Genomic DNA, 13,669 nt, shown 5'->3' on the forward strand with positions numbered 1-13,669 from the left:
CCTTTGGGTGCTGCTGCCTCAGAGGCATGCAGGTGCTTTGGTGATGTGCTGAGCAGGGTCACGGTGATGGACAGCCCCTGTTCCCAAGTCCCCTTGGCAGAGCCCTTCTGCCCATACCTGGCTGGAAGGTGTGGGCAGTGCCGCTGTCCCGTGTCTTGTTGTTGATGAAGAGGGAGCCACTGAAGGCCACCAAGCCCTGGCGCAGGCTGGAGGGCAGCGGGGTGGGCGCAGCCATAGACAGCAGCTGAGCCCTGCTCACCCCAGCCTGGATCAACTGGGATTAGCCAGGAGGGGATCAGTGAGATGACAGGCCAGGCTAATGCGCAGGGCCACAGGGCCATTGGCTCCCTGGGGACACGGTTGCTGAGCTGGAAGGGAGATCTGGGGAAGGAGACTTCCCACCTTGGAACATGAAGCTCATGCAGGAATCAAAAGTGGAGTTGCAAGGAAATCACAAGTCACAGAGCATCTCCCCTCTGCAGCATCTTTAGGGGATCACAGCAGGTTGTACCAGTCACTGTGACTTGCAGCAACTGTACCCTCTCCCAACCAGACTCTATCAACACAAATATTGCTCAAAGACCCCTGACAGATGAGGATGCCTCATGAGAGGATGTCACTCTTCACCTGAAATGCTTCTTCAGGTTCATGGAGCATTTACCCATCCAGGCTCAGGGGTGCTGGGGAGGGCAGTGGGTGATGATGTGTTAGGGGGTGGTTGAACCAGAGGTGAATGGCAGTGAAAGGTTCTTCAGGAACTTCACGTTTAAAATCACGGAATTAGTAAGGTGGGAAAATCCCTCTAAAATCATCAGGTCAAATCTTAAGCCCAGAACTGCCAGGGCCACCACTAAACCATGTTCCCAAGTGCTGCATCTACACTTTTTTTTTAACACTTCCAGGGACGGCGACTCAACCACTGCCCTGGCCAGCCTGTGTAAGAGCTGGACAAACCTTTCCATGAATATGGACCTGAGCCTCCCCTGGCCCAGCCTGAGGCCGCTCCCTCTCCTCCTGTCCCTGTTCCCTGGGAGCACAGCCCGACCCTCCCGGCTGTCCCCTCCTGTCAGGGAGTTGTGCAGAGCCAGAAGGTTCCGCCTGAGCCTCCTTTTCTCCAGGCTGAGCCCCTTTCCCAGCTCCCTCAGCCTCTCCTGGGGCTCCAGCCCCTTCCCCAGAAGTGTTGCCTTCTCTGGACATACTATAGGTGTCAGTCAGTTCTACCCAACAGATCTGGTCTCACCTCATGATCTTCAGTCTCCAACTCACTCCTTAAGGTGCATCAGAGAAGGTGTCTTAAATAGTAGGAGCAAGTGCTATAAGTGGGATCCTTAAGGGCCAGGAACTTTCAAGGAACACAAGAAACCAAAGAAAGAGACTATTCTTTCCCTGGATAAAGCTAAAATGAAATTGCAGAGTTCACTGCCATATGCTGCCAAAACCAAACCATCTGGGACTGAAAGCATGGTTAGACCAACACCTGACTGGCTGAAGTTATAGGATCACAGAATGGTTTGGGTTGGAAGAGACTTCAAAGCTCATCTCATCCCACTCCCTGCCATGGGCAGGGACACTTTCCACTATCCCAGGTTGCTCCAAGCACTGTCCACCCTGGCCTTGGACACTGCCAGGATCCATAGGCAGCCACAGCTGTTCTGGGCACCCTGTGCTGGGAATCACCACCCTCACAGGGAACAATTTCTTCCCAATATCCCATCTTCTTCCCAATATCCCAACCTGCCCTCATCCTGTCCCTTCATCCTTTGTCCCAAGTCCTTCTCCATCTCTCTTGGAGTCCCTTTAAACCCTGGAAGGGGCTCTGAGCTCTCCCTGGAGCCTTCTCCAGGTGAGCACCCCCTGGCTCCAGTCCTCAGAGAGTCTCCGTGGCCTCCTCTGGACTCGCTCCAGCAGCTCCAGGTCCTTCCTGTGCAGGGACCCTAGAGCTGGATGCAGTTCTCCAGGTGGGGTCTCACCTGCATGGGGCAAGAAGCAAAGCCCCAGCTGTCCCCCAAGTCCTGCCAGCACACAGGTGAGACATGGACAGGGTGACAGTTACAGCCCAGAATCTGGGGAGCAGGAGCTGGTGGAGGGCTCCAGATCTGGGGGCATCAGTTCTGCATGGGCAGGCAAGGTGAGCAACCAAGATGATACCTGGGCAGTCTGGTGATGGTAATTGAGATGGGGCAGTGCACTGGGAGTCACTGCATGTACCCCAGCTGGACTCTCATTCCTCATGGGAACAGGCAGCTTCTTAAGAAGAGATGGAAACTTTCTGTCCTGGCATGAGAGGTTGCAAGATGTGCCTGGAAAGGTGGCAGAGAACACAACCCGGCCTTGCCCATTTCCAGGACAGACTTGCCACCGGGAAGCATTCGCCAAGGCACTGGATAAGGAGTCCCAGGTTCACACCACCCCATATCTGTGCAGAAGAGCAATACCCATCTGAGCCTGCAGCCCTGCCATGACCTGGCACATGTCCCAAGGAAAACTACAGTGTTTCTGCAGTTTTCTTGTGTCACGGGTGATATTACCAGCCCTGCCTGAAACAACGGCTCTGTAAAGAGCAAGGAATGGGACTTATTACCCCCACTGTAGCTGTAGACTGGGGCAGAAGATCCTTCCTCAGCCCTTGAATGCTCTTCAGCGCTGTGAACATGGGGGTGATGCCCACTTTATGCAGCTCATGCCCAATACTGGATGAGGCCCCATGAGAGGCAAAGGTCAAAAAGCATCTTCCTGAAAAACAAAGCACTCTGCCAGTGTGTCCCCAGTGTAGCCAAGTTGTGCTGGGGGAGCTGCCAGTCTCACTCAGCATGGAGAATATGATAGAAAGCTTGGGGAAAACACACAGCTCCAGGGAATGCCACCCTGTGGTGCCCCAGAGTCCCCTGGCACTCCAGCTGGGTACCCTGGGGAGCTGCCAAAGCCGAGTCCAACTATCCCACCAGCAGGACACGGGATACAAAGTGAGATCTTTGTGGACAGTGAGCAGAGCTGAGGCAGCACCTGGGCAGCTGCCTCCACCTAGGCAGTGCCCACGGCCCTAGACTGCCCTGGAAGAGCCCTGCCTGGGGCACCAGGAGCTGAGCAGCCCCAGCCACCCCTGCCCTCAGAGGAGGACCTGAGGACAGGAACACTGACATTTCTCTTTTGGAACCTGAGATGAGACTTGCAAGTCCCCATCGCTTTGTGGATCCAGCAGACACGCAATGGTCCCTGTTCATCACTGTGTGTTGGAGTGTGCACATCCTGCTACCATGCCTCCTAGTCATTCCATCTGGGAAAAGCTTTGCAGTTAAACCAGGAGAGACCAACCAGAGATGTGATAGACACTGGTGCATTTCTACCCAGCCGAGATCTGAAAGACTGGAAATACAGGTGAGCTGGACACAGGTGGGAAGTCTCCAGAGAAGAGATGCTTGGACAACCTGGCCATGCAGAGGTGATCTAAGGTCTTGAAAGGAATCAGAAATTACCCAGACCCCAAGAATAATATTGCTTTAATTCATGGGGCGGGGGGGGGGGGGGCGGTGGTGTGAATCAAATTAAAAATATAAATCCTCTTGTTTGGGACTGAGGGTAAAACAATGACTGCTGGGGAAGGGGTCAAGCCCAGAACAAAGCACTGCAGTCTCTCCAAGGAGGACCCTCAACCCCCACTCCGCTGGGCTGATGGACACTGGGCTGTGGCTGGCCAGGTCCACTCCTGAGCTGGAGACATGGCTCTTCTTCAGCATGGGACAGAAAACAGAACAGCAGAGCACTGGCTGGTGGGCTTGGAATGCTGTCACTACGCCAGACAAGTGCCAGAGAATGTACAGCTGGAAATGCTTCCCCAGCTGCTTTTCCTTGAGTAACACCTCAGCAACAGCACTGATCCCATGACAGCATTAAGGAGAGATATCCCAAAGCTGGCTGGAAGGGTGGCCACCCAGCCTAGGGCTGCAGCTGAGCCATCACAGCTCTCTGGTACCCCTGCTACACAGCCCAGGAATGGGCCAAGAGCTGCCAGTGCCCCTGCCCCAAACCGAACCCTGGGAGACAAGGAACACACCCCAGCCCCTTGGCTGCTCCAGGACAGGAGATGCTGGGACAGGGAATGATGAGCTCCAGAGCCCTCAGGATGGACAGGGACCCACCTCTGCTGGTGGGGCTGCACAGGACCAGCCTGGACAACACGAGCAGCAGCTGCACAGAAATCACCCAGTGTAACCCCATCTCCTGGCCTGCTCAGATGGCCCCTGGGGTGGGTGGGCACAGGGAAAGCTGTGGCAAACACTGCAGTCATGCAGGAAGGGAGCAGATGTCAGGCTCCGCAGGGATGCATATTAGAGCTCTGCTGGAAGCAAAGAGAATTTGGAAAGGGGCATCATGCATGAATGCACAGGAGCAACCAGAGGCACTAGTGCTGCTTATGGGGGTGAGGGATGGGGCAGACCCACCTGGGGACCCTCAGCCCAGTGGCAGGATCCAGAGTCATATGGCACCTATGACCACTGCCAGTGCCAAACCCCATGCTCTCTGTGGGCTGCTTTTCCAGCATTCCACAGCAATTGCAACAGCAGAGCCCCAGCCCAGCAGGCACAGGGGCAGAGGAGCTGGGTGAGATCCTCCTGGGAAGGTCAGTACACAGTGCCAGGTTCATCCAGGTCTCAAAGGGAAATGGCTGAGCCATGGGTTTCCCACCGGGCCTTGGAGCTGCTGTCCCATCTCCCCACGGCGAGTGCAGCATCAGGAGGGCTCAGCCATCAGCAGCATTAGGAGCCTTTCCCTGTTAGCCAGGACATGTCTCCAGTTCTAAAAGAGAGAAAAACCACAGCACTGTGAGGGACTTCTCAATGTGCACAGGGAAATGCTCTTGGTGTGCCTTGGTGCTAGTCCAGTACTTGGTACTTGCCATCCCAGCACCCTGCTCCCTCCTCTGCCCTCACTCACCTGTCACTAAACTGTCCAACAAGTCACCTCCAGATCCTCAATTCTGTGTAAAACTGAGTTCAAACATTTTATTTATTTATACTTAAAAGCAGCCCTTCAGCTGAAAACCCATGGAAAGTCACCAAACCCCCAGCCAATCAAGGTCCCAGCCAAGAGGATCTGTGCCTAATGTGGCTCCTGGCAGCCCCAGCCCTCCCACCCAGCATTGTCCACCATTTGAGGGGCATGCAAAACAAGGACATCCTCTATGTAACCAGTGTCCCCATATGGTAATTAGTGACATGGCCCAGTCAGGGGGCCAGCTGTCTCTCCTGCCAGCCACTCACATCCAGCACACTCAGGACCCCAAACCAAACGTACTTGCCATGATGGACAAACAGCCTAAAGTTATGAAAGCAGCAGGAGACAAAGAGAGAAAAGACATTCAGGTTTAATCTGGCTTCCTCCAGCCCCCACGCCCCACCACAGGGCCAGCAGTTCCTCCCCGCCCCCAGGATGCCCTCCCTCCCAGCCACAAAGTGGGACACCAGCAATCATCTCCTGATGTACTGGTGTGATGGCACAAGAAATTCTTCCCTTTGAGGGTGGTGACACCGTGCCCAGAGAAGCTGTGGCTGCCCCATCCCTGGAAGTGTCCAAGACCAGGTTGGATGGGGCTTGAAGCAGCCTGGGATAGTGGCGGGAAGAGGACAGGGGGTGGAACTGGATGGGCTTTAAGGTCTCTTCCAACCCAAACTATTCTGTCATTTTATGAACCCTGTCTCAGCTGGGGGAGGGGCGGGGGTGGGGCACAACATGCTCCTCATCCCAGGGTCTCTCAGGGAGTCTGAGCTGGCTAAGAGCTGCCTGGGGGTTGTGAATGCTCCACTCTCTGAGCTTTTGAAAAGATCTGATTTTATTCCAGATGTTGAAATACCCCTGGGACAGGACCCACATTCCCTAAGCAGCTTTGATTCCCACTCTAAAGGCATCTTCCCAGCTGTTATCAACTCCCTGGTATTTGCTTTCCAGCACCTGCCCTCAGCACAAAGCTATGCTCTTTCCTCTGCGCAGTCTTGAAAACAAAGTGAAGGGAGAAAAATGCCCTTTGCCTATGAGCTCCGCTCCAAGGAACCAGAGGCTGAGACACCAGGGGCCGGCATCCTGGCACCACTAGCTCTCTGGGCTGGGTTATGCATAGGAGGTTATGCACAACCCAGTCCCTCTCTGCAGGTCTCCTTGACTGACTGGGTGCCCAGGTGCACCCCAGCATCAGGCATTGCTTCCTTGATGATATGCCAGTGCCTGAAGCCAGGGAATATCCCCATCTCATTCTGTCTGGGGAATGATTTGGGTCCTGGTGTTTAAGACAAACTGGTGTGAGGGATGCCAGACCTGGAGGCAGCTGGGAGGCAGCACAGCAGGGATGGAGGAAGCAGAACAGGAAGGGAGATGCAAGGAGAGTATGGAGAGGGATCAGTGGGAAAGGCTCAGCTCTGCCCAGCACCCCACAGCTGTGCTTAGCCACTGCCCTGGCACTGCCACTTCCCCCTTGTCTACTTGTCTACTTACTCCACGTCACGCTTCCGGATGGTCCTGCCAACAGCCAGGACCTCAGCCACCTTGGAGACGATTGGGTCGTAGTTTATGCTGGCCACAGCCACCACCTCATCACTCCTAGGGTCAGGCAGAGCAGAGCAGTTAGGGCAGCCTTGACGGCCACAGCTCTACCACCCAAAACCCACCATCATGGAGAGAAGAGAGAGGCAAAGAGGATCACCCACTCCAGAGCCATGCCTGATCCCAAGGTATGAGCACCACAGGAACTGTGCTAATGGCTGGAACAAGGATCAGGAGAGGATACAGAGTGGCAGAGCAGGCCCCACCAATGTTCACGATGATGTGGTGAGCATTATTTGGGTGCCTGGGCGATGGAGACAGCTCTGGCACCCTGACATCTGTGGGAAAACACCAACAAAGGTAGATCTGATAGTGTATAAAAACCTGGACACCACAAAGGATGCCCAGCTGTGATCCCTGCACTGCTGCCCTGTCCTGAGGGAGTGGAGAGGGAGGTGGTCAGGATTTCCCTGTGGAACACTCAGTTGGGATGCTCCACATCCCTTTCCTGATCCCCACCTCCAAACAAGCATAGTGCCCTGCTCTGAGCTGCTCCATAGGCACTGGGACAGCTGGGGTGTCCAACTCCTCAGTCCCACAGCCCCAGCAACAAAGTCCCCGTGTATATGAGATGTCCAGGCTGGCTGACTGTTCCCCTGGCAGGATCCCAAAGCAGCCTCAAAGGCTGAGTGGAAAACAAATGAAGCAGAGGGAAGAGGATATAAAACTGCTGGAGGAGCTTTGGCTAAAGGTCACAGGCAAATGAGAAGGGCACTTCTCATTTGGGGTTTGCTACGGTCAATCTAAATGTAAACCTTCAAAACCTGACTCATGAAGAGATAACTGAATGCACAATGTGAGATCAGGGAAGATGTGTGGGTAAGATTTTAAACTCTGTTGATATTGTTGAATAAACTGAAGAGTAGAAGCACCCACTAAACCAAGATCTACTCTTAAATCCACTGCCAAAGAGCTCTGGGATCAACAGAGCAAAGACAAGTTGGGGTATGGAGGGATGTGTGCCTAATTCCCAGGACAAGGAGAGCAAAAGTCATGTTTCAGAGGACACTTCAGCCATGTACAGCCATGGGAGTTAAAGCCATCTCTCACATCTGTCTACAAAGCCATGGGGCAGCTCCATCACAAACTGTTTCAAAAAACTCCCGTTCCTAAATAAGCTCATGGCAAATAAAGGAGAGCAGCTTCCTGAGCAGAGCCAGCTCCCAGCTGGGAAACACAAAGTGGCTGAAGAGACCTATCCATCAAAACCAGGGAGAGATGTGCTGTTCCAAGCAATGAATAACCAAGGTGAGCAAGGGAACCAAGCCCACTGGTTCCACCTCAAACCCATACAGTGCCTAAATGGGCCAGCCAGGCAGGTGGATGCAGCCAAACATTTCTGTCAGCAGGACATGGGGTAGCTACTCCTTTTGCAGAATAACTCATGGGGTGCTGGTGAGCTGGAGCATCCTGCATCAGCAGTGGCTTTTGAATACTTTGTCAGACAGATGGGGAAGCCAGAATGAATCCCTCTTTTTCAAAAGGTCTTCAAAGGCAACAAGAATTCCCATCCTGAACCTGGGATTTGGAACAATTAGAAGTCTTTGTGAAGACTGAGGGAAGAGGGAAGTACAGTGGATGTGTCTACATGGTCTTCCTCTGCAGGGTTCAATGCAGCAGAGGTGGGGAACTATGAAGAAGACAGCTACAGCAATTCCCTGGTCTCCTAGATCTTAGGGGCAGGAGGACAATCAGTCTGTTGTGAAGGCAGTGACCCATGGGGACATCTGCTGAGTGCCATCCCCTACACCTCCCAGCACAGAGCCTTTTATTGACCTCTACACTGCTCTGATAAAACAGCTTTCCTCTTCAAACTCTGGGGCAAAAGAAGCCTTATAGTGCAAGCCAATCCTGAGGACAGGCTGTAGAAGCAGGAACCATCAGTGGTTCCTGCAACAACCAAGGAGAACCAGGAGGAGAACAGTCCAAACCACAGGGTGGGAACAGCAGAAGGAAGCAGGAGGAAATGGTCAGCTTGGGACGGTCCTCAGTCCAAAAGCATTAGCACCAATTAGAAGAACCACCAAAAAAGAAAGAGAAAGAAATGCTCCTGTGGTCTCTCACAGACAGGAGGCCAAGCAGCAGGGGACACACTGGCTGACCCCTGCAAGCCAGTGCTTCCCACTACCTCCAGCTCTCAGCATGGAATGCCATCCTGCTACCCACACACCATCTCTGGGACACCCTCCTGGGTAGCAAAACAACACAGCTCTCAGCAGGGACCTGCAGTGCTGCCTGCCAAGCCCAGGTCCCCTGGCAGCCCTGTCCCTTGCAGCCACCATGGCACGAGGAGCATGGGGCCCTAGCATGGAGCAGGGATTAAGCACCTTGCTCAGGGCATTCCCTTTCAACAGCCTCCTCAGATGTTTAATTAAAGCAACCTGATGCTTCCTTTCTAACTAGGGTTGGGATAAAGAGATAAAAAGCTCTCATATGGAAAGGCTGCAGGAGAGGAACATGCCCACAGCACAGGTGGTTCCTTGGCACAAACCGACCCCTTTAGGCAACTTTAACCAAGGTTCCGGCACACTCTGGGCTGTATTCGGTGTGTAAAGGTCCCTGGGTGCCAGTTGGAGCCCCATCCCTGCAGCAAGTGTTTAGCCAAGGTGTGCAGGTACCAGGGGGAAGAGGGTGAGCACTGGGTATCCCAGGGGTAGTGAAATGAGCCCCATACCTCTTCAAGCCCAATGCACACATCCAACCACCAGGCTCCATTCTGGAGCAACATGAGCAAGTGGGCCACCTCCAGAGAGGGAGAAGGCATGGGGTACATTGGAGATGGTACAGAGGGGCAGTGAGGTGATGTCTGCAGAGCTGGAGCTGGCTTCTCTCCTGACCTCCCTCCTGATCCCTGCCTGGATGATGCTACAAGTGGTTTGATGGCTGAGCTGGGCAGCCCTTTGCTTCCCTGGTTTCCCTCTCCTTATCCTCAATATCAGAAAGCACTTGGAGAGACCCCTCTGGTTCCAGCATGTGGACATTCTGTGGCCACTGTTTTCAGTCTGGGATGGACAAAGGCAAAAGAAGAATAAACAGCAGCAAATATTTTTGGGATAAATTCATGGTGCACTGACTTTGCAATCTAAACAGCCAGCATGGCTCCAGAACATCTGAGGCAACACATCCCAGCTGCCAACACATCTCAAGAATGCATTCCCAGGTAGGCCCCCAACCTGGGGGGATGCTGAGTTTCTCTTCAGATGTAACAAAGTTCCTGAGTTCCTTCAAACTTCACAGCTTGTGACAGACAGAAGAGTTTTTTGAGCTCAATTTGTCAAACCAGAAGGAGAAACAGTGATGCCTAAGCACTCTGTCCAGCACTGGTCACAAATCATTAACATGGTGATGAGATGGGAAGGAAATATTTGATAGAAATTGCCAGTAGAAGCCATTATCTGCTCACAAAGATTATAAGGAAAAAAGCCAGGGATGCCAGATCTAAAGATCAGTTTAACTTGTATAATCAGAACATCATTTCTCCAGGTCTTTGTACAAATGTCCCACAAGCTCAGTGTGCAGAGGGATCAACTGACAGATGCTCTGGCAGAACTATTTTCCAGCCTAGCACAGTAATCTCATATTAATGCCTGTGTATTATTCTTAACATGGCCAAGAGAAACACTTACTTGGTATAAAATGCCACGAACTTCAGTTCATCTAGATCTCCCTGAATGACAACATCATCAAATCCTTCCCCATGGCCTGGAAAGCAAAGAAGAAGTGGATTCAGCCGCAATTCCTCTAGATCCAGGTCTAAGACAGGGTGTTTTATTCCAGCATTACATGGAAAACGTCCTGCACTGAACAAGAGACCAGCACCAGGAGATGCAGGTAACAAAAACCACAGACTCAAAGGAGAGTTTTGGGTTGGAAAAAGCCTTAAAAAACATCTTGTTCCCACCTTCTACCATGGGCAGGGACACTTCCGCTACCCTAGGTTGGTCCAAGCTCTGTCCAGCCTGGTCTTAAACACTTCCAGGGATGGGGCAGCCACAGCTTCTCTAGGCAACCTGTGCCAGGGCCTCATCACCTTCACAGGGAAGAATTTCTTCCAATATCAAATTTAAGTCAATCCTCCATCTTGTTTAGAGAAGTGCACTTTATGGCAGATGCATTTCAGAGGAGACACGGAACCCCCTTGAAAGCCAGGCAAGGAAGCAGCCCTGTGGCAGAGGTCGGTGAGGAGGGTTCACTGTAAAGGAGGTGACCCTGGCTTCTCTATCCCAGGACACCTCCACCAGCACAAACTCTCAGCAGCCCCAGGGAGCCCCTTACCTGCATATCGGATGCTCTTCCCAAACATAGCTGTCCACAAGTACGGGACAGTGCTGATCTCCGTGCCATGGGCCAGCATGTTCAGGGCAGCGATGCGGCCTGCAAGAGAGCACAGGGATGGGGGAATTGCCACTCCAGGGCAAGCTCCATGCTCTGCCCTCAGGTCACAGCATCAACACCAGCAGTCACAGAGTACAGGGAAACCAAGAACTACTGCTGAGAAAACCCATACAGCAACAAAGACAAAGCAGAAAGCACACAAGGATGGGCTCAGACTCCTTCCCATGGTGCAGCTCCTGCTCATCATCTCCACTGCCATGAGCCATGTACCCATGAGACTCTTTCCCCCCAAATTTTGCAATAGTGACAGGGTTGAGAGTGTGCTGAGTTCCTACCCAGATGGGGATGGGATGGACAAACCCTTGGAGGGCATGGAGACTGTTGGGGTACAGTCCCTGCTGCAGAAGCATGTCTGGACATGGGGGAGGTATCCAAAGGCTGGATTTGGAGCTGTGGTTCCAAAACTTCTCAACCAGGGCACAGGAAACCTCCCTGTGGGACTGTGGCCGTGATGGCAGCCCATCTGTCTTGGGTTATGTAACAAAAAAAAAGTGTATTCTGTTTCATCTGTTGAAACCAGTTGGGGAAGATGTTTTGGGTTTTTTTCCTTTATCTCTTGTAACTCCAGGGGGAGGAGGGCAGATGCCTTCTGATAATACACCAGCTGCTAAAACCAGATGGGGCAGTGTTTCTTCTCTCTTTCACCACTGTCCATCCTCGGGGATATCGTCTGTTAATGGGCCATTAAGGCTCACCAGTGACTGACACATTCCATCATCCCACTGGGAGATGCTCCACCCAGTGCAGGGGGAGCCAACTGATAAAACCTGAGATGTAGGAACACCAAGCATCCTGTTCTCCACTGGATTCCCAGAGGAAGACCAGACCCATCTCACCAGCACTGGACCCTTTTTTCTACAGGATCACCTCTACTCCACAGAACAACATCTCTTTCTCCAGGAGGACTTTTTTTGGACTGCTTCCAACACCCTGACCAACAGGGTGTCAGGTCATATTCCTGACTCCATCAGGGTTTTCTAGGACTTTTGTTTGTTTGCTTGCTTGGTTTTTTTTTTGCATTACCCCATTTGCATTTTTAATATTCCTAGTAAAGAACTGTTATTACTATTCCCATATTTTTTGCCTGAAAGCTCCTAATTGCAAAATTATAATAATTTGGAGGGAGGGGTTTTTTACATTCTCCATTCCAAGAGGAACTCCAGTTTTCCCTGACAGATACCTGTCTTTCCAAAATAAGACACCATCACACCAGGGGTTCCAAGCTGACGAGAGGCAAGAAGGGTCAGAGCTCTGCTGAACGTTCCTGGGCCAGCCGGGCAGCGTGGGAAGTCCAGCTGGGAACCTGAGCCCGGGCTGGCATTGGGATGTGAGCTCCTAAGTGTCCCGCAGCAAGGAGTAGAGCAGGCTCCCGCAGCAGTGCCAGGGAGCAAAGGGAATAAGGGAAAGCCTGTCCCTGGGCTCCTCTGTGCTGGTGATGAGGCATCACTAGGCAAAGCTTGGCAAGAATGCTGACAGATGAAGACATTTCAGGCAGGATAAGATACACACGCTTCAAAATGTTCAATACAACCACTCAGTCTCTCTGCTGGCAGTTCTCTCGTTCTTGCCCTGGTGGGTTTGAAAATTTCCTGAGAATCTGGAAAATGCTATTTTCTGGAAAGTACCTACCATGCATGTGGGCCATCTGCCAGTGGGGAACATTCACCTTCTTGTTATTCCTCAAGGCCAATGGAAATGTGACAGCATCTCCAGCAGCAAAGACCCCTGGAATGTTGGTCTGCATCATCTGTAGGGGGGAACAGAGGTGGGCATTAGTGGGGTTTGCACCCTACATGAACAGAAACTCCAGAGCTGGAGTGGTCCAGAGCTGCCATGGTCCCTCAGAACACAGGGAAAACTTGAGCTAGGCTGTGGGACCCCCAGGGGAGATTTCATACAGCCTTCTTCACTTGCAAATGAGAACATACATGCAGGGACCTACGGCATCCCTCAGCCACTGGGTTATCCAGTAAAAAGACACATGGACTGATGTCCTGGAACCCCTCTCAGAAGTCTGGGGTTTATTGGTGTTTGCAGACAGAGCCCAGCTTACTGCAGGGATGAGCACTGCTTGGCCCTGAGCCCCAGCCTCCTGACATGCTCCTTTGCCCAAGGCACCAACACTCACCACCTCCAACACTGTCTGCATTGCAGTCACCGGTGGTGGGGAGAAAGGATGAGATCCTTTAGGATCCTTGAAAAGATGGATCTATCTCAATTTTTTCCCCCTCTAAATATCCATACCACTCCAGAACAGCTCAGAGCCAGACTCAAGCCAGAGCATCCAGGTCTGGGCTTTGCACGCCCCCACTTGCAGAGGGGGGTCCCAGGCACTCCTGGTGATGCTCCCAGAATCTCAGCATCTCACAGAATATCCTGAGATGAAAGGCAACCACAAGGCTCATCGAGTTCAGTTCCTGGCCCTGCACAGGCCAACCCCAAAGAATTCCCAAATTTAACCCAATTCTGCCGATCTTGGCAGATAAAAGGCCACAAAAAGCCCCTGTGGCAGCAGTTTGGAACCCCAGAGAAGCTCATCCATCAGAGGAGCGGACCCAGCTCCTCCTGTTCTCCCTCCCACAGGGGCTGCCCCGGGGCTCACCTTGTTGACCACGATGAAGCCCTTGGAGTCGATGTTGATGCCACTCTGCTTGAGGAAGCCTGTCGCTGGGACTGCACCTGG

The 13,669-nt window shown here is 52.6% G+C and overlaps 1 protein-coding gene across 1 annotated transcript in view; it reads right to left on the minus strand.

Moving 5' to 3' along the window:
- Window position 1: 1 nt before the first annotated feature.
- The window catches only part of AIFM3 (apoptosis inducing factor mitochondria associated 3), a 53,130-nt gene continuing 39,462 nt past the window's right edge, over window positions 2-13,669 (minus strand). Inside the window, exons 15-21 of the mRNA XM_063415545.1 lie at window positions 13,589-13,665; window positions 12,616-12,733; window positions 10,867-10,965; window positions 10,218-10,293; window positions 6,484-6,588; window positions 2,149-4,794; window positions 2-1,970 (exon numbers count right to left, since the gene is read on the minus strand). Coding sequence (XP_063271615.1) covers window positions 4,755-4,794; window positions 6,484-6,588; window positions 10,218-10,293; window positions 10,867-10,965; window positions 12,616-12,733; window positions 13,589-13,665 — 515 coding nt within the window. The 3' untranslated portion in view covers window positions 2-1,970; window positions 2,149-4,754. The remainder of the gene's footprint in view (window positions 1,971-2,148; window positions 4,795-6,483; window positions 6,589-10,217; window positions 10,294-10,866; window positions 10,966-12,615; window positions 12,734-13,588; window positions 13,666-13,669) is intronic.

Source organism: Prinia subflava, chromosome 19 (assembly GCF_021018805.1).
Source record: "Prinia subflava isolate CZ2003 ecotype Zambia chromosome 19, Cam_Psub_1.2, whole genome shotgun sequence".
NCBI lineage: Eukaryota > Metazoa > Chordata > Aves > Passeriformes > Cisticolidae > Prinia > Prinia subflava.